A 27721-nucleotide genomic window follows, 5' to 3' on the forward strand; every position below is an offset into this window, starting at 1 on the left:
TATTAGTATAAAATACTGTACGCTAGGAGTTTTCCCTCCAATATCTCCTTATATTCTCAACAGGTAGGCTAAAGTCGTTTGAGGGTAATCATACAATACACTCAAATGCATAAGCTAAAGTACTAAATGTGAAAAATAAATAAAGGGGTTATAAAAATTCCATGTGCCAAGGATCAATAACACCCCACAATACATTGCAAAAGTATCTTTATAGGTCTACTCCCCTGCTCCAGCTATATGTCCACCCTGCTGTAAAATTCCCCACTAACCAAATGACTGACTAGACCTACATACAACTGGTCTCAATTGCCAAATAAGGTAGTACACGATGTGTGAATACTATGGTTCACTCATTTAAAATCTGGACCATATTGTTTCAGTTTAATGAATAAACGTGCAGTGTTGATTAAAGACACATTTTAGGATGTATCTCATTCTAATAGAGCCTTTGTTAATTAATGAAAAGAGGGAGAAGCGTGAAAATTTATACAATGAGGAAACAGTGTCGTTAAGACACGCCTGGTTTTACATACGCATGAGATTTCGAGAAACCCTTCTCCGTTGAGAAAAAAAAGTTGCCTTGGAGCGATGAAAAAATAAGTCAGTGAAGACGAGGAAAAAAATGAAGACTTCGCCAAGAATAACCCAGTAACTTAGATATCACAAAAGCTGTTATATAATGCTCCTGCAGAGATATCTACATTAATCAATCTAGAGATAATGAAAGTTAGACAAGCGTGTTAAAGTTTGACGGGGTAGTTGATAATCAAGCTCATATTTTTCTTCTTCTTCTGGAGTCAAAGTTGGCATCGATAGCCTAATTTACTTGAGGCGGGTGCGGAAGGCTTTTCACCCGACAAAAAATATGAGAGATAGTCCGATAAACCATTAGATTTTTTAACAATAATACTTTATTTCTATTTTTACCGGGTTATGTAGCGACCTATACATTTTAGGAGCAGTGGTACGAAACTCTATTGGGGTTAGACTACTTTTGAGGATAGTTTACAACACTGGGCCAGACGACAACCGTAAGCTTTTCAATGTTATGAAATAGTATCAGAAAACTAATTATACATTTTTACATTTGAGATATTGTAAACCTATCGTAGGTAATTCAAGTTAAATATATTGGCGTAACACCGAGGTAAAACCAAACTCTGCTTCCTTCTCGGACTTTTCTTTGAGCTACTTTGATAAAAGTAGTTTGCTCAATCGTTGAAGTGGACTTTCATTTTTTTCCCACCCTATGCATTACAACATTTCACGTCATAAATAGATCCTATCAGCTACTCCGTTTTATCATTTCGTTTTTCAAAAGATAGACAACCGTTGAAAGTATTTTACGAAACGAATCATGTCTGCTGAGGAGGAGAGATTCAAACTGGTCGTCGTGGGCGGGGGCGGTGTGGGGAAAAGCGCCTTGACCATACAATTCATTCAGGTGAGAGAGAATCCCCCAACTGTTTGGACATTGTCAACTGTGTGTTGTTTGTCTTGAATTTGTCATATCTTCTGACATGACGAGTATGTTGTAGTGGTAATTGAATATGTGCATATTAACCCATATAGGCCAAATAGTGTAAACTATTCTGGCTGTGTAGGCTATTTTGTTAAAAACATTTCTTTCCTCATAACCACCAAATCGCAAATTTTACCAGAAAACAAATACACACAGTATTCATCACCCATGCTCTCCTATCTCTTTCGCAGTCATACTTTGTATCGGATTATGACCCCACCATCGAGGACTCCTACACCAAAATATGCACAGTGGATGGGAAAGAGACACGATTAGACAGTAAGTCATACTTGTATGTAGGTTTACTGACGTTCTTTGCTCCAAGAATAGAGGGAAAGCGTAAACTACTTGAGCCAGTGAGCGAGCAAGGCCAAATCTGTCTGTATGATTCACCCACATCTGCTCTGTTATAACTTGCAGTTGGCAGATGTTGATGCTCTAAGCCAAGGTGTAGTCTTTTCACTATGCCATAGAAAAAGTGTTTGTGTTCATATTCAAGGGATATAACAATATGTAAGTGTACTATGGCTTCTGTCAGGTCAGTTAACCCTGGGCATTTACATATTTTTTTCTAAATGAAGACATACACATTTAATTATTTTCCATCCTAAAAATAAGGAATAATCAAGGCTTTGATTTCTGGTCGAACAGATGGATAAGGGGTCTTAAAACAACATCTACCAGATTGTTTTTTTTGAAGGTATTATTGATATATCAAAACCCAATAATGTTGAAGTAAAGACCCCAGCTAACTAATAGCAACACTTATATTTAGTTCACAATAAATGATTTGCCTTGTCTTGTAATTCCGTTACCAGAAACCCACATATCTTTAAGATATTTTCTAAGGAGGATAATGAAAGTTCACATGAGTAACAAGCAAAGGTAGACCTAATAATTAGTTATAGGGGTTTTACTGCTATCAAGTTTGTTTATGAATTATTAAGTGATTCAAACTAGTAATTCTGTTACCAAATCCGAACAATCAGTAACGGAATTACTGCGATTGAATTGGCTAAAATGGGAAGTAATAGAAGTCACAAACCTTTTACATTTTAATTATTTAGCAGACGCCACCCAGCCGCTCTCTGACACCCGCGAGCAGTGTGGGTGCAATGATTGAATAACATGTATGTGTACATTTATTTTGCGATGGTCACGCACGCGATGTGTCCGGTCTGGTCAGCATGTTACTGACACCTACCATGACACCTAACCACCTACCCTCTTTCCATATACTGTAACAAGCATCCTCAACCACTGAACACCAACTGATATCGGACCTTTGTGGATGTTGAAAAGTAATTGAAATTTGGTCAGTCCACCCTGGCCAGACCAAATCTGAACGAATCATAGACGTCTATGTTTCACACGTTTTGACAGTACAGTAAAGAAAAGTCTACTGTGCTGTACCATAATGTCCAAACTTGAGAAAAATAGACGTATATGATTGGTTCAGATTTGGTCTGGTCTGGACCAACCAAATCTGTTCTTGTTTTGGGGGTAGAGCTCATTAGAATAATACCCAGTGTGTAGGATAATACCCAACAATGCAAAATAAGGATATTGAATATTTCTACTTTTTGTGTACTGTGATCGGTTCAGTCGAGTTCCGATCTATGCGGTAGCGAGGGGTGGTGTAAATGGAGAAAGAGTTGGCTTTGTAAGTTGCAAAAATAGAAATTATATATCTAATGTTCACCGAATGGCACTCGGCCGGTTCAAAATCCACTGTGTTGCGGCAGGATAGCGCGCATGCATTTCCGTGATGGACCCCGGATCTGTGGATGATGGAGGGGTTGCAAGCTCAAGAACCATCTAGATACCCTACTGTTATTCTCTTTGTTTTTTGCCATCCAGGTGAGTGCGCATGATCAGTCACGAGAGTGAATATTCTTCCCAACAGATAATATCTGAGGTAGGTGAGTGCCCATTTTATAGCCAGCCCTTCTCGGTCAACTGTGGCATATTTGTTTTCCCTCTCTGGGAGCTTACAGCTGATGTAGTCTATTGGGTGTTTGACCTTTCCTACTCCCTGAGAGAGCACCGCTCCGATGCCGACATCATAGGCATCCGTCTGGACAATGAAGTCCAAAGTCTGGTGCTCTTAGTCCTTGTTTTGTGAACAGGGCTTCTTTTAGCTTTTGGAAAGCTAGCTCTGCTGCTTGAGTCCATCTCACCAGTGCGGGTAGGTCTTTCTTGGTCAGGTTGGACAATGGAGCGCCTATAAAGACATAGTTGGGTATAAAGCGCCGATAGTAACTTGTGAGCCCTAAGAAGGAGCGCACCTACTTTTTACGCACCGGCGTTCGCCGCTCCCGGATAGCTGCCACTTTCTTTGTCTGGGGGTGAATGACACCACTCCCAATAGTGTACCCAAGATATTCTTCCTCACTTAACCCGAACCTGCATTTCTTAGGGTTAGCTGTCAAGCCTGCTCTCCTTAGGCTCTCCAGCACGGCCCGTACCTGTTGTAGGTGCATCTCCCTTTCTTCACTATGGATCACCATGTCGTCCATGTAAGTGGCCACGTAGGCTTGGTGGGGTCTGAGTAGCTGTTCCATTAACCTCTGTGACATGGCGGCCTCACCATGAAACCCGACGAGTAATTTAGTCTAATGGAAAAGTCCGCCTGGCGTAGAGCGCCTTTTTCTCCCTGTCTTCTGTGGCCAGGGGCACCTGCTAATAGCCTTTCGTGAGATCTAGCATAGTTGTGTCGCTTACCTTTCCCAATCGTTCTAGCAGCTCATCTACCCTGGGCATTGTGTTCGAATTTGGAGATGTCGTTCAGGCTTCGGAAGTCGTTACAGATTACAGAATTTCTGGCTTCAGAACAAGAACTAACAGACTTGACCAGGCACTGTGAGACGCCTCTAACTCCCCAACCCAGCATCTCTCTCACCACCTCTGACTATTGTTTGTCCCGCAGCATGGATTCTGTAAGGCCTTAAGTTCACTCTTGCCTGGCTCTGTGTATATATGATGCTGGAGGAGATTTGTATTCCCTGTGAGGGAAGAGAATACTTCCCAGTGTCAGACCACAAGGGCCCGTAAGGTCTTGCTGGTGCGTCAGCGACTTCACTACCTGCACCTCTAGCGGGGGTTGATCTTGTTGTCCGCAGGTAGGGAGCAGAACATCACATCTTAACTTATCTCATGGTACTCTAGGTTGATGTGATATGGCTGTTCAGGTTTTCTCCTACCTGGCTGCCTAACTGTAGTTTACAGGGCATACTCTTGCCATTACTTCGTATGGACACCTCAAGTGCGCTAAGAGCCGATGTTCCGCTGTCGGAATTAAAAGGAGTACCTTATCTCCTGCATTAAAACTTTGGGTCTGGGCAGTCCTGTTGCAGGCTCTTTGTTGAGCTTGCTGCACGCTCTCCATGCACGCTGTTCCTCCACTATTGGCTACACCGCGGCCATCCGTTCTTGTATTAGGATGATCAGTTCTGTGGGGACACGGCTGGGCATCCCACGCCTCCTTGGCGAGGTCCAGAATCCCTCGGCACGGCCTCCCATATAACAGTTTAAACAGGGAGAAGCGCGTTGGCAACTGGGGCACCTCCCTAAGAGCAAACAAGTGAGGTAATAATATGTCCCAGTACGACCGTTCCACAACCTTCTTTATTATCGACTTTACAGTTTTATTCAAGCGTTCGCATTAAACCATCACATCGCATAAACCATCTGTCTGAGGATGTGATATGCTTGTGTGTATCCAATTTGTAAGTCGCTCTGGATAAGAGCGTCTGCTAAATGACTTAAATGTAAATGTAATGTAATGTATCTGTTTAACCTGGTACAAGGCACAAAAGTCTTTCATTATGCGGAACATAAACGCAATCCCTGGTCGGTCAAAATGGAGGAGGGTATGCCGACTCGGGAAAACATCAAACAACTCTTTAGCAATACCTTTTTAGTAGACATTATTTAATTTTTTTAATGTTAAAATATTTAACCTTTTTATTTGACTAGGCAAGTCAGTTAGGAACAAATTCTTAATTACAATGACGGCCTACCGGGGAACAGTGGGTTAACTGCCTTGTTCAGGGGCAGAACAACTTTAAATTTTTTTTTTTTACCTTGTCAGCTCGTGGATTTGATCCAGCAACCTTTCGGTTACTGGCCCAACGCTCTAACTCTAGACGACCTGCATACCCAAAGTTACGCAAAGCATATTATGCAGGGGTATGGCTTTGGGGTAGCATGTGGCAAAATCAATTACCACTAGTATTAGAAGTCGACCGACTATGATTTTTCAACGCCGATACCGATTATTGGAGGACCAAAAAAAAGCTGATACCGATTAATCGGACGATTTACCTTTTTTAAAAATGTATTTGTAATGATGACAATTACAACTACTGAATGAACACTTATTTTAAGGAGGTCACTTAACCTCCTTATATTAACTTAATATAATACATCAATTAAATCAATTTAGCCTCAAATAAATAATGAAACATGTTCAATTTGGTTTAAATAATGCAAAAACAAAGTGTTGGAGAGGAAAGTAAAAGCGAAATATGTGCCATGTAAGAAAGCTAACGTTTCAGTTCCTTGTTCAGAACATGAGAACATGTGAAAGCTGGTGGTTCCTTTTAACATGAGTCTTCAATATTCCCAGGTAAGAAGTTTTAGGTTGTAGTTATTATAGGACTATTTCTCTCTATACCATTTGTATTTCATTAACCTTTGACTATTGGATGTTCTTATAGGCACTTTAGTATTGCCAATGTAACAGTATAGCTTCCGTCCCTCTCCTCGCTCCTCCCTGGGCTCGAACCAGCAACACAACGATAACAGCCACCATCGAAGCAGCATTACCCATGCAGAGCAAGGGGAATAACTACTTTTACATTTGCATTTAAGTCATTTAGCAGACGCTCTTATCAGAGCGAGTGACGTTTGAAACACTATTAGCGTGCACTAACTAGCTAGCCATTTCACTTCGGTTACACCAGCCTCGACCTGGTGAGTTGATAGGCTTGAAGTCATAAACAGCGCAATGACTCACAATGAAGAGCTGCTGGCAAAATGCACGAAAGTGCTGTTTGAATGAATGTTTACGCGCCTGCTTCTGCCTACCACTGCTCAGTCAGATACTTAGATGCTTGTATGCTCAGTCAGATTATATGCAACGCAGGACACGCTAGATAATATATAGTAATATCATCAACCATGTGTAGTTAACTAGTGATTATGATTGATTGTTTTTTTTATGATACGTTTAATGCTAGCTAGCAACTTACCTGGGCTTCTACTGCATTTGTGTAACAGGCAGTCTCCTCGTGGAGTGCAATGAGAGGCAGGTGGTTAGAGCGTTGGACTAGTTAACGGTAAGGTTGCAAGATTGAGTCCTCCGAGCTGACAAGGTGAAAATCTGTCGTTTAACTGCCCTGAACGAGTCAGTTAACCCACCGTTCCTAGGCCGTCATTAAAAATAAGGACATGTTCTTAACTGACTTGCCTCGTTAAATAAAGGCGTATTTAAAAAAATAAAAATAAATGTTATGAAAACTTGAAATCTGCCCTAATTAATCGGCCTTTCCGATTAATCGGTCAACCTCGAACTGGTGTATAATTGTGCCCCCAGGATATTTTCAAAATAGGACCTTCCAGATCCATGGCTATCCGCTCAAAGGGCGTTTCAATGATGGGGAGTGGGATGAGTGTGTTTCTGTAATTGGCTTTGGGGGCATTCTTTTGGCACTTGTCACATGACTTGCAGTATTTCTCTACATCACTTGTAATGCAGGGCCAGTAGAATCTACTCATAATGTGCTCTTTAGTTTTGTCTACTGCTAAGTGGCCTCTCAACACGTGAATGTGCCAGGTACAGTACCTTAGCTCTAGCACTTCGCCCCTTACCTTAACCAACCTTACCGTAAGCCCTCTAGTAATAAGGGGGATTTGATGTCCTGCATGTGCTTCCCATCCGTCACCTTCACTCTGCGCTGTGCTGAGACCAGGTCCGGGTCCTGCAGCTGTGCGGTGCCAAACTGTCTTGTCAACTCATCAGGAAAATGAAAGAATTGTCTGTCTATTCTTAACAGGGCCCGTGCAGGACCTTGCTCTCCTCCGCTCTCCGTTGAGAGACCTGAGCATGTATCCTCTGTATTTTCTTGAAACAGCTGCCTGAGCCTCTGATTTTGAATGTCCTTTTCTTCCTCCCCTGCACTCGATCTGGGTGAAAGAGACTTCTCCCAGAAGTGCCAGTGGGGCACGGCGGGTGTGCGCCTTTTGGGGATGTGTTTTCTATGAGTGTGCCAGTGACTGCTTCGCATTGCTTATGCTCGCCGGTGTGGGCTTGGGGCGGTTCTGTTTAATCTGCAACGAACTCTCAAACAGATTTGTCTCTCCATAGCAGTACCGATACCAGTAAGTGATTCACCACCCACACCTTCATAGTCTACTTGCATCGGCGTAACTAACTTAACCTGCTCCACTGTGTCCCCATGGATACAGGAGACTGACATCTGTTCCTAACACATCTCTCTCCTGTGACCGAACTAGGGTAATCTTATTACCCGAGTCGAGCATTGCTTCTGCATCCTCTCCTTGGACTTTTATGGCCGGGGCTCCCTCTATGGTCCAACACTGCGGGGATAGATTACATGGATGTGCGCCCCTTGATCCGGAGTAAGGCTCGGTGGGCATGGGTTCGTCATTAAATGGACACTGCCATGATGTATGCCCAAGCTCCCAGCACCGGAAACGCCATCTCTCGCCAACCCTTGGTCAGCCGTGTTAGTTTGTACGTTTGGGCTATTGCTGATTCGTTGCTATCCACTCGTAGAAACGCTTGGCCTGTGGATTCAGACAGTACCCGGGATAAGACTTTGGCTTTTAGTTTCTTAGTCCTCTGCTTCTGCAGGATCCAGGTTGAAATACGCAGCCTGCGCACACCCGGACAGAAATGGGGCCAGCATTCCTTCCCACCGCTCCGGGGCCCATAGTCCTCTTACTGCTGACCTCCTTGAATGAAAGCAGATAGGCCTCAATGTCATCATCCTATTCTTGTAGCCTAGGTATATGAGTCCCCACTCTGGGCTTTACTCTCCTTCCCTGCCTGAGCCAGCATGGCCACTTAAATTCTCGATGTCTGTGCTTTCCTTTTGCGCAATGGTGCACATAGCCATCCATTTTAACAATTTGTCACCACTTCCACCACTGTGATCGGTCCAGTGGGGTTCCGATGTATGCGGCAGCGAGGGGTGGTGTAAACAGGAAGAGTTGGCTTTTTAAGTTGAAAAATCTAAATGATATTTAATGTTCATCGAATGGCACTCAGCCGCTTCAAGAAAGGGGAAACAATATCCAAGCCTGGTTCAGAGCACTACACTTACAAACCAAAGATCCTTTCGAAAATCGCCAAATTAGCTTTGGCTCGCAGCTACAGGAATCACTCACGCAAGCAGTAGTGTAAAGTAATTAAGTAAAAATACTTCAAAGTACTACTTAATTTTTGGTGGTATCTATACTTCACTATTTATATTTTTGACTACTTTTAAATAATGTACCTTTTACTCTACGTTTTTCCTGACACCCAAAATTACTCGTTACATTTTAAATGCTTAGGAGGACAAGAAAATGTTCAAATTCATGTGCTTATCATGAACACCCCTGGTCATCCCTACTGCCTCTGATCTGGCGGATTCAATAAACATGAATGCCTTGTTTGTAAATGATGTCAGTGTTGGAGAGAGCCAGGGGCACTCTATACGTTTATTTCTTTTTTTACATGAAAATTGTGCTGTTTGCCTAATATAAAGAATTTGAAATGATTTTTAACATTTTATACTTGCTTATATTTGCAATTACATTTACTTTTGATACTTAAGTATATTTACAACCCAAATACCTTTAGACTTTACTCAAGTAGTATTTTACTGGGTGACTCACTTTTACTTGAGGCATTTTCTATTAAGGTATCTTTACTTTTACTCAAGTATGTCAATTGGGTATTTTTTCCACCACTGCACGCAAGCTCTTCCTCTTTTGATCTGTTCTTTGTCGTTCTATGTCCTCTTCTGTTGTTTTTATCCTCCCTTTGTTCTATATTTGTTCCCCACACTTCTGAATGGTTCAGGATACATCATTATGAAGAGAATTATATTTATATCCATAATTATGTATTTCTGTATAGTACAGATCAGGGCTCCCAAGTGGTGCAGCGGTCTAAAGCACTGCATCTCAGTGCTAAAGTCGTCACTACAGACGCCCTGGTTCGATTCCAGGCTGTATCACAACCAGCCATGATTGGGAGTCCTGTAGGGCGGCGCACAATTGGCCCATCGTCATCCGAGGTTGGCCGTCATTGTAAATAAGAACTTGTTCTTAACTGACTTGCCTAGTTAAGTAAAGGATAGGGTTAGGGTTACATCCAATTCTACTGTAGTTCAATAACCTAAATATTTATTTTAAACTCAAGGTGTCATGTCATAACTTGACACCCTACTCTTTCAGCAGACATCTTTGAATCTTAATTGGGAGCAGATATTTAACAGTTTTTGGAAAACATGGTCGCTAAATAAAACCGATTTACCATAATTGTTTTAGAAACTTTGCACCCGCACAGTTCTCTCAGTGAATGTGTTTTTATTAAACGTTCTGTGTAAATTGTGCATAGAGTTGTATTGTTTGAACTTTGAAATCAATGGCTGTTTGGCATACAGTGTCATTTCTACTGGAACAAATATGTCACGTCTACAGTGCATTCGGAAAGTATTCAAACCCCCTGACTTTTTCCACATGTTTAAAAAAAAAAAAAAGGAAATACCTTATAAATATTCAAACCCTTTGCTATTAGACTCGAAATTGAGCTCCGGTGCATCCTGTTTCCATTGATCATCCTTGAGATCTACAACTTGATTGGAGTCCACCTGTGGTAAATTCAATTGATTTGACATGATTTGGTAAGAGGCACACCTGTCTATATAAGGTCCCACAGTTGACAGTGCATGTCAGAGCAAAGACCAAGCCATGAGGTCGAAGGAATTGTACGTAGAGCTCCGAGACAACAGGCTTGTGTCTAGGCACATATCTGGGGAAGAGTACCAAACAATCTCTGCAGCATTTGAATGTCCCCAAGAACACAGTGGCCTCCATCATTCTTAAATGGGAGAAGTTTGGAACCACCAAAACTCTCACTAGAGCTGGCCATCCGGCCAAACTGAGCAATCGGGGGAGAAGGGCCTTGGTCGGGGAGGTGACCAAGAACCCAATGGTCACTGACAGATCTCCAGAGTTCCTCTCTGGAGATGGGAGAACCTTCCAGAAGGACAACAATGCAGCATGCCACCAATCAGGTCTTTAAGGTAGAGTGGCCAGGCGGAAGCGACTCCTCAGTTAAAGGCACATGACAGCCTTTTTTTGAGTTTGCCAAAAGGCACCTAAAGGACTCTGACCATGAGAAACAAGATTCTCTGGTCTGATGAAACCGAGATTGAACTCCTTGGCCTGAATGCCAAGCGTCACATCTGGAGGAAACCTGGCACTACGGTGAAGCATGGTGGTGGCAGCATCATACTGGGGGATGTTTTTCAGCAGCAGTGACTGGGAGACCTAGTCAGGATCAAGGGAAAGATGAATGGAGCAAAGTACTGAGATCCTAGATCCAAAACCTGCTTTGGACCTCAGAATGGGGCAAAGGTTCACCATCCAACAGGACAACAAAAAACTTGTTTTTGCTTTGTCATTATGGTGTATTGTGTGTAGATTTGAGGAACACAAAATGTTGAAAAGGTCTGAATACTTTCCGAATATACTGTTTTGTCACTATCCATATTCATCCCTGTGTATGTCCATCTGAATCTCTTTGTGTGTGTCTGTCAGTCTTGGACACAGCAGGTCAGGAGGAGTTTGGGGCAATGAGGGAGCAGTACATGCGCTCAGGGGAAGGCTTCTTGCTGGTGTTCGCTCTGAATGACACTGGCAGGTAAGAATTTTGTGTGTGTCTGTTTGGGTGGATGCATGTACACAGTTTATCTCAAGTCACAGGCAAACTGTAGATTCAAACCAGTGTTCCCAACTACACAACATACTCTGAAGTCCTCAGAGCTAAAGCATTTGTCAGGGCTACAGTACTCAAGGTTTCAGGAAGGCAACGTCACTGTTTGTGATTAGGGATGCACATTTTGGTAAATTTAGCTGCCGACTAACTGACCCTCATTAACCGGTCAACGAACGGTTACATTTTTTCCAAACAGTAAAATGACGTGACCAACAGAAAGTGTGTGTGTGTGTGTGTGTGTGTGTGTGTGTGTGTGTGTGTGTAATGTGACGAGATGCGTATGTTTCTGTTTTAACAATGGGAGTCGTCTCAAGCCAGGTAGGCAGGCGACAAGTTTAGGCCCAAAATAAGCCCATAGAAATGCATTGGACAGTATTTTGGACAGATTTTGGCGCTTCGCCTCTTCTGATACCATGCATGCATACCATACACGGGCATTTTTCATTAAGAACTCATGGCGAATGGGAGGCTTTCCAAGTTGAGATTGAGAAATAAAGAATATCTCCTTTTTAATCGTGGCCACAAGTTTTTAACACTCGGTTGCATTTAGAAATGTTATTTGTTGTGCATTGACTGGGCTCACAAAAGCAGGTTTCACTCCAGTAGCCTACAGGCTTTTTGAGGAGTTACTCTCGCGCTGTCTGGTAGGCTATTCCTCTCCTCAATGTAGGCTCTCTGCTGTGCACTTGTAATAAATTGAATGCATGAAGACTAATGAAAATACAAATGCACAATTTCAATGTAGAAAAATGATGCAAAGTAACCTAAACACCTGGGTTCCCAAACTGCCGGCCTGAATTTGGCCTGTGGGTGTTTTTATTTGCCCACCCCCAAGTTTTCTGAGCAGAAAATAAAAAAAATATTTGTTGGACATGACTAAAAACACCAGGAAATCAGCTCCAAGTGATTTTTAATTTTGGATATCTATTCTCTTGCATTATAGAGAGACATATGTTATCGTATACAAATAATAATAATGACTAATAATTGATTGGATTTATATAGCACTTTTCTACCAACTGAGGTACTGAAAGTGCTTTTTATAGTAGGGGGAAACTCACCTCATCCACCTCAGTGATGCAAGGCGACCATTTTTTTTGTACAAGAACTCTCACTACACATCAGGTGAGGAGTGATATATGCCAATTAGGAATGAAAGGGATGATCAGTTGGCAATGATGGAGTGTTGCCAGGTAGAACATTTTGCCATGACACCAGGGTGAACACCCCTACTCTTACAATAAGCGCCAAAGGATTTTGAATAACCACAGAGTCAGGATACGCGTTTAACTTCCCATCCAAAAGACAGCACCCTACGCAGGGTAATGTTCCCTAATGTAATCAAGGTTTGAAAGGATTATTTTAGTCAAACATATCTGTTTTGGCTTCTTGTGATCAATTTGCAGTCTAACTTTTTAAATGTTTTATGATCTCTCCCCCCGACCATCCACTCAAGATGAAATTGGTGATCCCTGATAAGCATGACTTGTCAAATGAATTTTCGGCAGCTATCCGATATAACGGTTAACCGTTAACGTCCCTATTTGCGGTACACTCATGGTCATTCATTCCTTCAAGTGTCGAGGCGTTCAAGCCATGGTCAGTATTACACTAGTGTTTTCTGAGTGCAACCCTAATCACAGAGTGATGCTACAGTGACTAGGGGAAGTGAGACTTGTTATAGGCATTCACCTCATAAGAGTTGCATTCATGACACGGTGTCAAATACAGGCAGCATAATGAGCTGCTGTAGTAGTTCTCTATGAGTTGAAAGGTGGATTGGTGCAATTGCACCTAAACAGAATTCACATTCTAAGAACATATGTAAACCATAGAGCATAGCCTAATATAACAATTATCCATATTTATTTATGAACTGTAGCCCCCCCAAGACTTGACTCCTGACAGATTATACAGGATGCCTGGCTTGCTTTGGTAGGGCTCGATGGGTGTCCTTTGTGTCCTGGTAGGACCCAGTCTACCCCTCTCACTTCTATTGTTTGTTGTCATGTTTGAATGAATGTTTGTCACTGTGCTGTTGTCTTTGTACATTTAAAATAAGAGTATAAAATAAAACAACTAAGTAGTTGGATTTATGCCAATGAATATGCCCATTTGCTTTAAGGGGCATATACACTTGCAAAGAGTCTCTCCTGACAGTCCTCCACAAGGCTGCTTTTTATTATTATTATTATTATTATTTTAACAGTAAATTTAACTAATGGATTGCACCTTTTTAAGGACATAGAGCACTTATGATCAGTTCCTAATGTGTTCTCGTTTCGGCCACTTTCCTTCCCTTTTTTTTAGTTACAATGAGATCCACAAGTTCCACACCCAGATACTGAGAGTGAAGGACCGGGATGACTTCCCCATGGTGCTGGTGGGGAACAAGGCTGACCTGGACCAGTCGAGAGCGGTACTGGCTTTCACTCTCACTCTCAGTCATGTTAAAGGAGATCTTCTGCTAGCTATAATAATGCCAATTTAGATCCTACTGGTTCAAATTCTCCGGCCTCAAATACCTTTGAGTTGCCAACAGGTGGCGAGTGGCTACAAGTGTTTCTTTGGCTAGATCAAATACCACCACCTTACTCTTAACTCAGTTTACCGGAATAAGGAAATGAAACTGCTGTTGGCCTGGCAGGTGCTTTTTAACCTGAGTGCATGTACCTCTCTCTCTGTACTGTCTGTAGATCTCCAGAGAGGAGGCCCAGGGCTTTGCCAGAGAGAACAGGATCCATTACATGGAGGCCTCGGCTAAGAACCGCTACAACGTAGACGAAGCCTTCCTGGAGGTGGTGCGAGCTATAAGGTAACGTTAACAGCTAGAAAGCTGTAAGCTACTTTATTATAGGTCATCAAGTTTATAGCTAGATGATTAGAAGAGTTGGTGACCAGAGGCAGAGTTGAGGGACAGACATTTTAGTGTCCATTATAGCCTACTCCTGAGTCAAAGTATCCAATGCTCTCTTCTTTTTCTCTCTCTTTTAAAAACACAGAAAGTTTCAGGAGACTGAGAGTCCCCCTCTACCTGCAAACCACACAGGAAAACGGAAGAGCGGTGGCTGCCCCTGCACCCTCCTTTAACTGCCCCCTCCCATGGCATAGCACTGTTGTCACAGAGACCAAAACCCCCTCACCTCACCACTGATACAAGTCTTGTCTGACTTACCTGGAGGGAAATGGGAGGATTTGGCAAGGGAGGGGAGAGATATACACTTGGAAATGCAAAAACTGTATGGTGAGGTTTGGGGAATTGGGCAGGGATGCTTACGGCAATGGTGGGCAAAGTGGTGGAGTGATATGTTTTCATTCACACTTATAAATTAGCATCTTCAAACTTTTTTTTTTATATACTTTTTTTTGTATTTGTGGTATTATTTCATTATTGTGCAAGGATGTAAAGGGAGAGGCCTTGGGCTAGATGAGAAGAGAGTGAGAGATGAGTCTATAGACTGAAGAAAGAAAGAGTAGGGATGGTAAAGAGTGAGATCTCACAGATACTGTGTTTTGGGTAGCTTCCTACATTGGGTCAACCTGATGGAAGTCACTGATTTGACATTGCTGGAAGGAATGGATAATTTAGGAACTAGAGGGCGCTATCATTCATACCTACAACGGAAAATGAAAGGAGCCCAGTTAAACTGAATCTACAAATTAGATTTTTAAAAGAGGGAAAGCTGAAGCAAAATGAGAGTGAAACTATGTGTTTGAAAGACTGGTACTTTTCACAGTGTGGTATACATCACCACAGAATATATCATATTTTTTTGCACAACTTCAACGTAGGCAAAAGTAGTTTGACACTAAAGTGCTATTGTTTATTTTAAAATGACTGGTGGCTGTTTAGGCATGTCCAGGTTCTTTTGTCTATGCATACAGGTGTAGGCCTGCTTTTTCATTTTTATTGTTATGCTCTTTGCAAATGTTTAAATGTCACACCGCTACCAACCATGTACATCAATGAGTTCGTTTTTGAATGGTATTAAATGAATGAGTCAAAGCTCATGAAAATCTGTTGAAAAGCTTCAGACAAGGCATCAACTGTCGAAAACTGTTGATGAAAAACAGAAAGTGACAGAATATGGGTAAGTTGACATATAAATACATCCCAAGATTTACGCCCATTGGTTGAGAGAGATGATGGTGATAATTGCAAGAGTGAGCCCATAGGCTGAACAGCAAGCATGAGGAATGGGCATTACTGTGCGGTGCTGATAGGCTATACGGTAAATGGGTGAATTACATTCCGGACGTGGCCAATAGGAAAAAGAAGACGCTATGCTGATAACACGTTCGTATTCATTCCCACTATGTCCATACAATAGGAAGCTAAGTAAGTTATGTTTTGCTTACTTGAAATTACCCGAGCAGTCAGACCAGCCTTCCTGATTTAACTTCTGTAAACTACATGTTTCTGTCATGAAATAACTTGTTTGTTTAGAGAGGATATGTAGCACTAGTCTTGCAAACCTTCATATAGATGTAATTAACACATGACAATCCCTTGGGCGATATTTCACGCAAAGCAGGATAGCCATCTGACGTTCTGAAATATTCTGAATCTGCTCCAAATTTGTCGGACTCAACTCTGACCCTAAAAATATTTGAGCTGTTTGATTAATAATTTGAGTTATTGATGATTGGTTCTCAAAGCTGGCTATCTTATTATCTTTGTGAACGAGAACCGTGTTGATGTTGGATCCACATTGTTCTTTACCTAATTATAAAATAATGCATTGACTCTGCTATTAATGCAGTGTAATAAACCACAAAAAAAGAATTGTACTTAAATCTGTTATGTAGTTATTTTTAACAGCAGAAAACCGTTGGTATTCTTATACCAATTAATCTCAAACTATATCAAACTTGCACCCTGTAATCCATCAGTATCTGCCATGTGTATTTTGTACTGAAATAAACCAAATACCTTTTGTACACGTCACAATTAAAAAAAAAAAACATTATTACTCTAATCAAGTCTGGACACACAACTTCTTTTTCTACTTTACTATTTCTCATCAACAGTATTGGTGAACGCTTGGTGACAGGAAAGTAGCGAGAGGAAAGCAATGAGAAAAAGGAGCATGTAAATGTACAGATCAATAAAAAGGACTGTTTGAATTGGGATATTCATGCTCAAATATGATGGTAGCCTGTGGGGTTCATGGGTTTGAATCCAGCCCACTGCCCTTTGATTCGCCCTCTCCGTCTTTCCAACATTGTTCTATGCTTAAATAAAAGCAAATATATCAAATAAAATACCTTTAAACCCTTTTGTAGTGTTTGGGTCTGTGGGATGAATTTTTCAATGTTTACTAAAATAATGAATTGTATCATTTTCATTTTTTCAACCTGAGACTCATTGGCCTTGGCTCATTTTCTATGAAGAACATGCAAAATAACAAATTTTCATTGAGTGCACCCCCCTGCACATTTATATTACATATGTGGTGTTGGGGTCCACTGGACCCGAGGGTAATAAAAGTGTAGGTGAAAACAAGTCATACTTAAACAAGAAGGTTGTCTTCCTCCTCCTTGGGCCTGCTGTTTCAATATAGCACCAAGAACCTGTCTCCCGCTTTTCTCGCACTCTATACCCTTTGTTGTGTGTGAAAATACACAATGTTATTACATTACATTATTTCGATACATTGTAAAAAATAAAAAAAATCTGTATTTTCCCCCACACTCTATCCCAGCCAGGTGCAAATTGGGGGAGGGACACAACAAATAGCTTTGCATGTGTGGCTCCTTACCACAATCAATCAGCATGGCAAAAATAATCTCTGTTCAGAGGGCCTTAGAAATATTTTTTTGCAGAGAGAGAGGCTAGTGTGGAAAGAGCGTCTTCCACTTGAAGATGAAGAATTTTCAGAAATATGAGGATCTTGTCTCTGTCAATTTGGAGTCTGACAGTGAGTTGGAAGGAGAGGATGAGAAAGACCCTCAGCCAGCCCTTCAGCAGCCAGCCCCAGGACCAGCCCTTCAGCAGCCAGCCCTTCAGCAGCCAGCCCCAGGACCAGCCCTTCAGCAGCCAGCCCCAGGACCAGCCCTTCAGTAGCCAGGACCAGCCCTTCAGCAGCCAGGACCAGCCCGTCAGCAGTCAGCCCCAGGATCAGCCCTTCAGCAGCCAGGACCAGCCCTTCAGCAGCCAGGACCAGCCCTTCAGCAGTCAGGACCAGCCCTTCAGCAGTCAGCCCCAGGACCAGCCCTTCAGCAGCCAGGACCAGCCCTTCAGCAGCCAGGACCAGCCCTTCAGCAGTCAGCCCCAGGACCAGACCTTCAGCAGCCAGGACCAGCCCTTCAGCAGCCAGGACCAGCCCTTCAGCAGCCAGCCCCAGGACCAGCCCTTCAGCAACCAGGACCAGCCCTTCAGCAGTCAGGACCAGCCCTTCAGCAGCCAGCCCCAGGACCAGCCCTTCAGCAGCCAGCCCCAGGACCAGCCCTTCAGCAGCCAGGACCAGCCCTTCAGCAGCCAGGACCAGCCCTTCAGCAGCCAGTCCCAGGACCAGCCCTTCAGCAGCCAGCCCCAGGACCAGCCCTTCAGCAGTCAGGACCAGCCCTTCAGCAGTCAGGACCTGCCCTTCAGCAGTCAGGACCAGCCCTTCAGCAGCCAGGACCAGCCCATCAGCAGCCAGGACCAGCCCTTCAGCAGCCAGCTCCAGGACCAGCCCTTCAGCAGCCAGGACCAGCCCTTCAGCAGCCAGGACCAGCCCATCAGCAGCCTGCAGGGGGAGAAATATGGATGCCAGAAAATTGAAAACCCGCCGCATGGCTGCCAATGTGATAAGGATGCAACCTGGGCCGATGCGGATGGCGGTTACTCAGGTACAGGACATAAAGTCTTCTTTTGAACTGTTCATCTCAGACACCATCCAGAAAATCATTCTGGACTGCACTAATTTGGAGGGAAGGCATGTTTTTGGAGAGAGATGGAAGGATATGGACCATTTACATGCATACTTTGGGGTTCTTATCCTTGCTGGTGTTTTCAGATCCAATGAGGAATCCACAGAAACCCTGTGGGATGCAAAAACTGGCAGAGAACTTTTCTGTGCAACAATGTCTCTGGAAAACTTCCCCATTCTTTCCAGGATCATCCACTTCGATAACCGAGACACCAGACCAGCTCTGCAGCAAAGAGACACGTTTGCTGCAATCAGGTCAGTGGGAGACAAGTGGGTTGACCACCTTCCCCTGTTTTATAACGCTGGGCCCAACATTACTGTTGATGAGCAGCTTATGCCATTTAGGGGCTGCTTTTATTGATAAATGTGATCAAGCCGAGGTAAATGTCAAATATGAACCATGTATGCTGTCTATATTGCTTGTAATTTATATAAGTCAACATCTAAGTATTAAGTATACAATACCAAAGTCCACTGCCCCAAGGGTTATCTATTTTACCATCATACCCATGAATGGATGATAAGGCTCCTGTTTCAATGACAGGGCCCAGGGGTCATACATTCCTCACCTTAGCCCCTGCCTGTGGCTATAGCATAGTATTGAATGTCGTTACAATAGTAAACATAACAAATCTGTAACGTTTTAATTTACAGAAAATTCTAGTTTTATCATAGGCTAAGGTGACATGATGGCAACTGTTTGCATGTGGGATATGTGTACCCAAGATCCTGGTTGATCTCTCTTCCTCTCTTTCACACACTGACGCGCACACAATTTCGGGAAACTCCCCATTTCTGCCCTCACACCCCCATGAGCATAAGGCATGTTGTAAAACAGGTATGTCGTGTGACGTTTTGGCAGGGTGTTTGCCTGACAGGTACATTTGGGTAGATGTTTTACCTGTCGTAAATTAGCACAAAACTTTATAATAAACAATTGAATTGGCATATAATAGCTCATAGTAATTGTTTAAGTTAAGGAAAGCCTGGGTGAGCGAGTTGTAAATAGAGGATTACATAATTTTTCACAAGTTTCGAGGCGGAAACACCAAAGACACAAGGTAAGCATAATATTTTCTTGTTTTAACGAATTAAGCTAAACGATCAATTATTTTCGACCAAAATGATTGGGCTGGCATCACTGGCCATTTGTTTATTATCGATATGACTACAGCTATGCTAGTTAATTGTCGTTAATTGTACTTTCTCTTTTCCCAATGCAGCCGAACAAATATTTTGTTAAAATATAAAAATGAAATGTGATTTCTTTATATTTCTTATTATTAAGTAGGCCTACCTACTATAATTAGGGCTACGATACGCTACAATGTAGGTTTTTGTTCCTATGTGATTAAATTTTGTTACATAGAAACGTTCTAAAAGTAGCTCTTGTTTCGTTTTAACCTGCGCCTCTAGAGGGCGACATAGTCAAACAAAATGGCTGATTTTCAGTATCACCTTTTTCTGGTGTGGGTGTGCGCCCTTTTTACATTTAAAAAAATCACTGAATAATGTGTTGAGTATTGGATATTAATTTAGAGCAATAATTAATAAATACATTTTGTTGCAGTTGTCGCTCCTGCTTGAGAAATGCCAGGCTTGGCAGAGATATGTATTGGCATGCTGTCGCTGCTCCCCCTGGCTTGGGCCAGAGTAGTCTACAGCCACAATGAAGGTAAACACACATCTATCTGTTCAGTAGCAGTATGTGGGTAAAATCACTGGGGAAGCCAAGCCAGAAAAAAAATCCATATTACAACCTATATGTTGTGATAATTGTGTTGTTAATTTGCTATATAACCTGTTAGTTCATATTCGACCACACCTTTTGTTTCATCACAAACCCGGAGAGTAATCTCTGTCTGATGATGTCCACAAAGCATATTGCATGTAACAAACAGTTACATGACCTACAGCATCGTCAAGCAAGTTAATGTTTCCGACATTTTCTGACTACTAAACAACTATTGATTTAGAACCACGGACAGTTACCGCAAGTTGCAAAGAAACAGGAGCTGCCTCCACCTATTCCAGTGCCATTTCAGCTTCAACATAATCAAATCACCTATGCTTAGTCAAATACAGTGACAACAAAAAGATAACAATAAACAACTTTGTTCAATCAACGTAAGCTAAATATGATGTGGCTGGCTGTCCATGGTTCTGATTTCTCTCCCTCTCTGTGTGTGTGTGTGTGTGTGTGTGTGTGTGTGTGTGTGTGTGTGTGTGTGTGTGTGTGTGTGTGTGTGTGTGTGTGTGTGTGTGTGTGTGTGTGTGTGTAAGTAGTAGAAGTAAGTAGAAAAAACATGTTGACTCACCCTACTTGTAGAGAAATGCCATCCTCCTCTCTTTGATGTTGATGATATTGTCTATGACTCTGTCATACACTACACATTTTTAGTTTTTGTTCTAGGCTACCTGGCTAAAATGCTTGCTTGCTAACTTCATGGGCAACAATGAGCCAGCTAGTTAACATTAGCCTACTACATCTAGCTACATATTGAACTTTCATCCTCTCGGACCAGGGGCACAATGTATGAATTTATAGTTGGATCAGAAACTCTGTTATAATCATTGGCCAGTACGGAGAATGAAGTAAAACCACAAGTCCAAATCTCTTTCTCCATCCATGGGTAAGTTAGGAAAGGGCCAATTTTAGCTAGCTAGCCACCGGAGGACAACGACAACAATTCACATTTTTCTGTCAGTGATTGGTGTGAAGCCAAATCCAAACTGGCTTCCCTTGACACTTTTTTTGTTGTTGTGCCAGGACCATTCACAATTGATCTCACTCAGTTTAGCTTAGCGCTGATTTGCTATTGTTTTATACATAATTTTTTTTCAAGGGAAGACAAATGTTTGCTGGCTTCCCTTGCGTTCAATGCTACCGGCGACAACAATGTCATACACTTTTTGACCAGACAGCATCAAATAGATGGGCACCACATACAGAGACAAAGAGGCACTGTTTCTGATGCTTTCTCCGATGATGTACATTCAGCCTCTTCTTGCAAATTGAAAGAAAATGATGAAACACAGAGCCTAAAGGTGAATTATTTCATGTTTTTTTTTTCATTTTTTGGGGGGGATTGCCTGGTTTCCCTTGGCATCAATGAATACATGCCACTGAGTCTGTTTGTCCTTAACACTGAAGTGTGCACACTAGCACTGAGAGGGAGAGAATGTGTCTGTCCAAATGTGCATTCAGTTCAAACTATTTTGGAGGCAAGTTTACCCCCTTTCACCTTATTTTCATGTAGGGTCATATTAGGCTAGTGGTTCCCAAGCTGTGAGGCATTAAGGAACTAACTTACTCTTGAAAGTTGTAATGGTAGAATGCAAAATGTGCAATTTTGCAATTGGATAGTGAATCAGCAATTTTCCTATTGTCATGTCAGTCATTGCAAACCTTTAGAGAGCTATTTATAACTTGTCAGAAACGTTTTATTTTAGCCCATTGATTTTGTTATAATGTTTGTCACTCAGTTATCACATGAACACATACAAGACATGGCAAAATGTGTAGAATTGCAGGAAACTTCCTTTAAAACTCATAAATGTTTTCTCCACCACATGGCAAAATGTGTAGAATTGCAAGAATGTGCTTTAAAATGTCCAAAAAGTCACCACCCCATGGAATAATGTATAGAATTGCAGGAAATAAGTTTGACATTTGCAAAATTCTCTCAAACAAGAGGGGTGTGACCAGTTTGTGTCATGGACGGTGTAGGGGAGGAGGTGTTCCCCAATGATAGAAGAGCGAAAAAGATTGGTAACCACTGTGTTAGGCAATTGTTCTTTTGCTTCACTCTTTCTATTTCTATCTGATTGTGAGGTTATCTATTCAATACTGACTTTTCTCTTGTCTGCCGAAGTCAGACTTGTGATAAATGATTGCTAGTGTGTGTGTGAGAAAGAGGCTCTGTCTCTATCTCTGACACCATTACGATTTATATCAACCTCAATCTCATTTTCATGAATATCCTCTCTCTCTCTCTCGGTCTGTCTTATTCCTTCTCTGTCTCTCTCTCTTTTTCTCTCTCTTTCTGGGTCCAGTGTTCCTGGGACAACAGTCTGCGTCCTCGTACCTGTCTCGCTCGCTGCTCTGGAACAAATGGGACCTGGAGCTGGTGACGCCAGACAGCCTTGAGAGGGAGTGCATAGAGGAGGTGTGCACCTACGAGGAGGCCAGGGAGGTGTTTGAGGACACACCCCAAACGGTGAGGGAGGGGGGCAGTGAATGTGTTTGTATCTTTCATGAAAGTCTGTTGGAAATGGTTTTATTTACGTACATTAAGAATACTGTAAGCTTGTTCAATTAATTGACTAATTGAATTTTCTATTTTCCCCAGAATGTATTTTGGAAAACATATTCCAGCAGTCACAGTAAGATATTTTTTTTGGGGGGGGTCCTTTATAAACCTATACGAAGTCAATGTTGACATTTACATTCTCACTACTGTCCTCATGTTTTTCTATGGATGATGCTAGCGTTGATGATTTATCATCGCACAGGCTATAATATTAATATAATGTACATTGCAAATGTATTTATTGTGTTGGTTCTTTAGATACAGCTCCCAAAGTGGATGTGTCGGGTCTAGTGGCAGGAATCTTGGCTATTCTAGTGTCTGCTGTCATAGCCACGGTACTGGGCTGCTACTGTTACAAGAACAAAGCTGGTAGGACGGCAGGCAGGTAAGATTGAGTGTGTGTGTTGTGTCTATGTATGTTAGTGTGTCGATCTTAGAGTGTAAGTCTGTATAGTATAGCCTACCTAACCTAAGGCATCTATTGCCTGGTTGCCCTACCTGTCAGCAAATTTCATATGATAAAGTAGGCCTACGTAATCCCTGGTAGCACTACATTGTAGCAACATATATGATAAAGTACATTGTATTTTATTATTTTTTAATTACAGTAGCCTATATAAGGTAGTAGCAACATGATAAAATAGGCCTATGTAATCCTGGATAGCCCTACATAGCAGAAACAATATTTCAGAAATGAACAATGGACTCTGAGTCTTCCCATTATTTGGTGTGTGTGTGGGCAAAATGACTTGTGTGTAGCCTAACCTAGTATGACTTTTATGTAATGTTTCAGTGCTCCAGTGAGGATGGTTGTGGATGGCCAGCCTGCCCCAGAGACAGTGCCTCTGGCTGGGATCATCGCTCCAGGACTGCCCTCCTACGGCGAAGCCCTGACACGCAGTGGGCAGCATGACGCGCCCCCGCCACCTTACTCTGGGTAGGTCTGTGTGTGTGTGTGTGTGTGTATCACAGGAGGTTGGTGGCACCATAATTAGGGAGGCCGGGCTCATGGTAATGGCTGGAGCAGAATGAGTTGAATGGTATCAAACACATGGTTTCTATGTGTTTGATGCCATTCCATTTACTCCGTTCCAGCCATTATTGAGCCATCCTCCCCTCAGCAGCCTCCACTGGTGTGTATGTACAATGGGGCAAAAAAGTATTTAGTCAGCCACCAATTGTGCAAGTTCTCCCACTTAAAAATATGAGAGGCCTGTAATTTTCATCTTAGGTACACTTCAACTATGACAGACAAAATGAGAAAAAAAATCCAGAAAATCACATTGTAGGATTTTTTATGAATTTATTTGTAAATTATGGTGGAAAATAAGTATTTGGTCACCTACAAACAAGCAAGATTTTTGGCTCTCACAGACCTGTAACTTCTTCTTTAAGAGGCTTCTCTGTCCTCCACTCGTTACCTGTATTAATGGCACCTGTTTGAACTTGTTATCAGTATAAAAGACACCTGTCTACAACCTCAAACAGTCACACTCCAACCTCCACTATGGCCAAGACCAAAGAGCTGTCAAAGGACACCAGAAACTAAATTGTAGACCTGCACCAGGCTGGGAAGACTGAATCTGCAATAGGTAAGCAGCTTGGTTTGAAGAAATCAACTGTGGGAGCAATTATTAGGAAATGGAAGACATACAAGACCACTGATAATCTCCCTCGATCTGGGGCTCCACGCAACATCTCACCCCGTGGGGTCAAAATGATCACAAGAACGGTGAGCAAAAATCCCAGAACCACACGGGGGGACCTAGTGAATGACCTGCAGAGAGCTGGGACTGAAGTAATAAAGCCTACCATCAGTAACACACTACGCTGCCAGGGACTCAAATCCTGCAGTGACAGACGTGTCCCCCTGCTTAAGCCAGTACATGTCCAGGCCCGTCTGAAGTTTGCTAGAGAGCATTTGGATGATCCAGAAGAAGATTGGGAGAATGTCACATGGTCAGATGAAACCAAAATTTAACTTTTTGGTAAAAACTCAACTTGTCGTGTTTGGAGGACAAAGAATGCTGAGTTGCATCCAAAGATCACCATACCTACTGTGAATCATGGGGGTGGAAACATCATGCTTTGGGGCTGTTTTTTTGCAAAGGGACCAGGACGACTGATCTGTGTAAAGGAAAGAATGAATGGGGCCATGTATCGTGAGATTTTGAGTGAAAACCTCCTTCCATCAGCAAGGGCATTGAAGATGAAACGTGGCTGGGTCTTTCAGCATGACAATGATACCAAACACACCGCCCGGGCAATGAAGGAGTGGCTTCGTAAGAAGCATTTCAAGGTCCTGGAGTGGCCTAGCCAGTCTCCAGATCTCAACCCCATAGAAAATCTTTGGAGGGAGTTGAAAGTCCGTGTTGCCCAGCAACAGCCCCAAAACATCACTGCTCTAGAGGAGATCTGCATGGAGGAATGGGCCAAAATACCAGCAACAGTGTGTTAAAACCTTGTGAAGACTTACAGAAAACGTTTGACCTCTGTCATTGCCAACAAAGGGTATATAACAAAGTATCGAGATAAACATTTGTTATTGACCAAATACTTATTTTCCACCATAATTTGCAAATAAATTCATTAAAAATCCTACAATGTGATTTTCTGGATTTTTTTTTTCTCATTTTGTCTGTCATAGTTGAAGTGTACCTATGATGAACATTACAGGCCTCTCTCATCTTTTTATGTGGGAGAACTTGCACAATTGGTGGCTGACTAAATACTTTTTTGCCCCACTGTATGTGCCACCACAGTTTAAGAATGTGTACTGTGCGTGAATGTATTCCAGCTTTGTGTAATATGCATGTCTGTCAACTGTGTGTCTTGTCTCAGTGGTGGAAAAAGTATCCAATTGACATACTTGAGTAATAGTAAAGATGCCTTAATAGAAAATGACTCAAGTAAAAGTCACCCAGTAAAATACTAATTGAGTCTGAAAGTATTTAGTTTTAAATATACTTAAGTATCTAAAGTAAATGGAATTGCTAAAACGTACTTAAGTATCAAAAGTAAAAAATAATTTCAAATTCCTTATATTAAGCAAACCAGACTGCACAATTTAAAAAAAATGTTTATTGATGGATAGCCAGGGGCACACTGCAACACTCAGACATAATTGACAAACAAAGCATTTGTGTTTAGTGAGTCTGCCAGGCAGTAGGGATGACCAGGGATGTTCACTCGTGTGAATTGGACAATTTTCCTATCAAAATGTAACAAGTACTTTTGGATGTCAGGGAAAATGTACTTTTTACTCCATACATTTATCTTCTTTAGGAATGTAGTGAAGTAAAAGTTGCCGAAAATATTAATAGTAAAGTACAGATACCCCCCAAAAAACGAATTAAGGGCTACTTTAGATCACTGGTCTGTCTGCATCTTTCATTCATGTCACAACCTATTTCTCGTTTTTTTATATCTCGTTTTTTTCCACAGGGGGGCGCCATCAGTACCTCCTGACCCAGCTGACAATACTGAGATTACTGCAAATACTGAGGACACTGAGTGAAAAGGAGGAAAGGACCTTTTAAAAAGGGCCATTCATGAAGAGTGTGTGTGTGTGTTACAAGCATCAATTGGAGTTCTGGACAGTTATAAGTGAGCACAGCTGTGAACATGGAGACACCTGAAACCCCACCTCTTTAAGGAATACCTAGGATAGGATAAGTAATCCTTCTCACCCCCCCTTTAAGATCTAGATGCACTATTGTAAAGTGACTATTCTACTGGATGTCATAAGGTGAATGCACCAATTTGTAAGTCGCTCTGGATAAGAGCGTCTGCTAAATGACTTAAATGTAAAAATGTAAATGTAACATTTCAACTCCTGTGAGTTGTTGAAATAGATACGGGAAATGTCCATATAATAGGAGAGCATTTCAATTTATTTTTTTTCGGGGGAAGAGGGGAGTTCATAGGGGGACAAGGCTGAAGGATGTTATAGATAGAGAAATTAGGGGAATGGGATGAAGACTTGTTAAGAGGTTACCTGTGAGAAAGAGAAGCAATCCCTTGATTGCAAAATCCATCATATGAGGATGATTCCTGTATTTTGAAAGTTGACAACTTGATTGATGACAAGCAAAACATTTTGGGACTATTTCAACAATGGGCTAATGGAATTTCCTTTAATATGTATAAACTAGCAGATGGTATAGAATTTAGGTCAACATGTTTGTTTTATCTCGGTTGTTTCTATCTGTATTGGTACATGACAGACCGCTCTGAAATTAAGTCTATATTTATACACATTTATTATTCAAAACATTTGAATAAAACGTTTTGCACCTAGCCCACTGGTCAATCAGATAGTCATCTAGATTCCATAGAGTTGCACGTTTATTTTTTCCCCCTCTGCTCAGGGTCTGTTTATTTCTCCCGATTCAGAAATTAGTAATCCAAAATGTTACGGTACTGATTACTTTATTGTTTGTAACGGCTACATTTTAAGTAATCCGCCCAACCCTGCATATATATGCACTCTTTAATCGAAATGTATCTTGCATTGCTCCCAAATTTACCCGTTTGGCCTGTGCTACACTGTATTCTGTCTGAGAATATTCTGTGTATATATGACTAAAGGCTGGCCAGTCTGCATCTGAGGTGACCGTATAGCATTTACTACGATGCTGCCTCCGCAGACATCAGGGCCTTCATACTTCTTGTGCTTAGCCGAGCTATTGTGAAGGAATTTGTCAAGGAAGTGAGTTAGTGTTTATACTGGACCTCCCGCTCCCACCTACCCTCAACCAATCATGTCAATGCGGAGCTATACAGAGCCCTTCGCTTTGTTACAAAATGTGAGAGGCGCACGGCGATGCGGGTACAGCGCATGATTTGGCCTCTGCATTCCTCTGGTGGCTCCGCAATTGCGTCACACCCGTCATACGAAGTATCTGACCACATTTCGGATCAAACATAAATGGGCTTTTAGAAAGAGTTGGAT

At 42.0% G+C, this 27721-nt stretch overlaps 2 protein-coding genes across 3 annotated transcripts; both read left to right on the top strand.

The window, feature by feature from the left end:
• Nucleotides 1-547: 547 nt before the first annotated feature.
• Nucleotides 548-16820, top strand: rras (RAS related). The gene is made up of 6 exons (XM_035770622.2): nt 548-1444; nt 1714-1801; nt 11363-11465; nt 13851-13959; nt 14237-14355; nt 14543-16820. The coding sequence occupies exons 1-6, from the start codon at nt 1358-1360 to the stop codon at nt 14628-14630; spliced, it is 594 nt and encodes a 197-aa protein (XP_035626515.1). The 5' UTR covers nt 548-1357; the 3' UTR covers nt 14631-16820.
• A 2456-nt stretch (nt 16821-19276) lies between these two features.
• Nucleotides 19277-27067, top strand: prrg2 (proline rich Gla (G-carboxyglutamic acid) 2). 2 transcript variants are annotated; one of them, XM_035770623.2, is made up of 7 exons: nt 19278-19515; nt 20025-20129; nt 22511-22674; nt 22807-22840; nt 23026-23152; nt 23561-23704; nt 26212-27067. In XM_035770623.2, exons 2-7 carry the CDS (start codon nt 20045-20047, stop codon nt 26282-26284), a joined length of 627 nt encoding a protein of 208 aa, XP_035626516.1. In that variant the 5' UTR covers nt 19278-19515; nt 20025-20044; the 3' UTR covers nt 26285-27067. The 2 variants fall into 2 exon arrangements, with proteins under 2 accessions (XP_035626517.1, XP_035626516.1); XM_035770624.1 differs by lacking the exon at nt 26212-27067 and having other exon boundaries at nt 19277-19515; nt 23561-23708.
• The last annotated feature ends 654 nt before the right edge of the window (nt 27068-27721 follow it).

The sequence above is a fragment of the Oncorhynchus keta genome, chromosome 5 (assembly GCF_023373465.1).
Source record: "Oncorhynchus keta strain PuntledgeMale-10-30-2019 chromosome 5, Oket_V2, whole genome shotgun sequence".
NCBI lineage: Eukaryota > Metazoa > Chordata > Actinopteri > Salmoniformes > Salmonidae > Oncorhynchus > Oncorhynchus keta.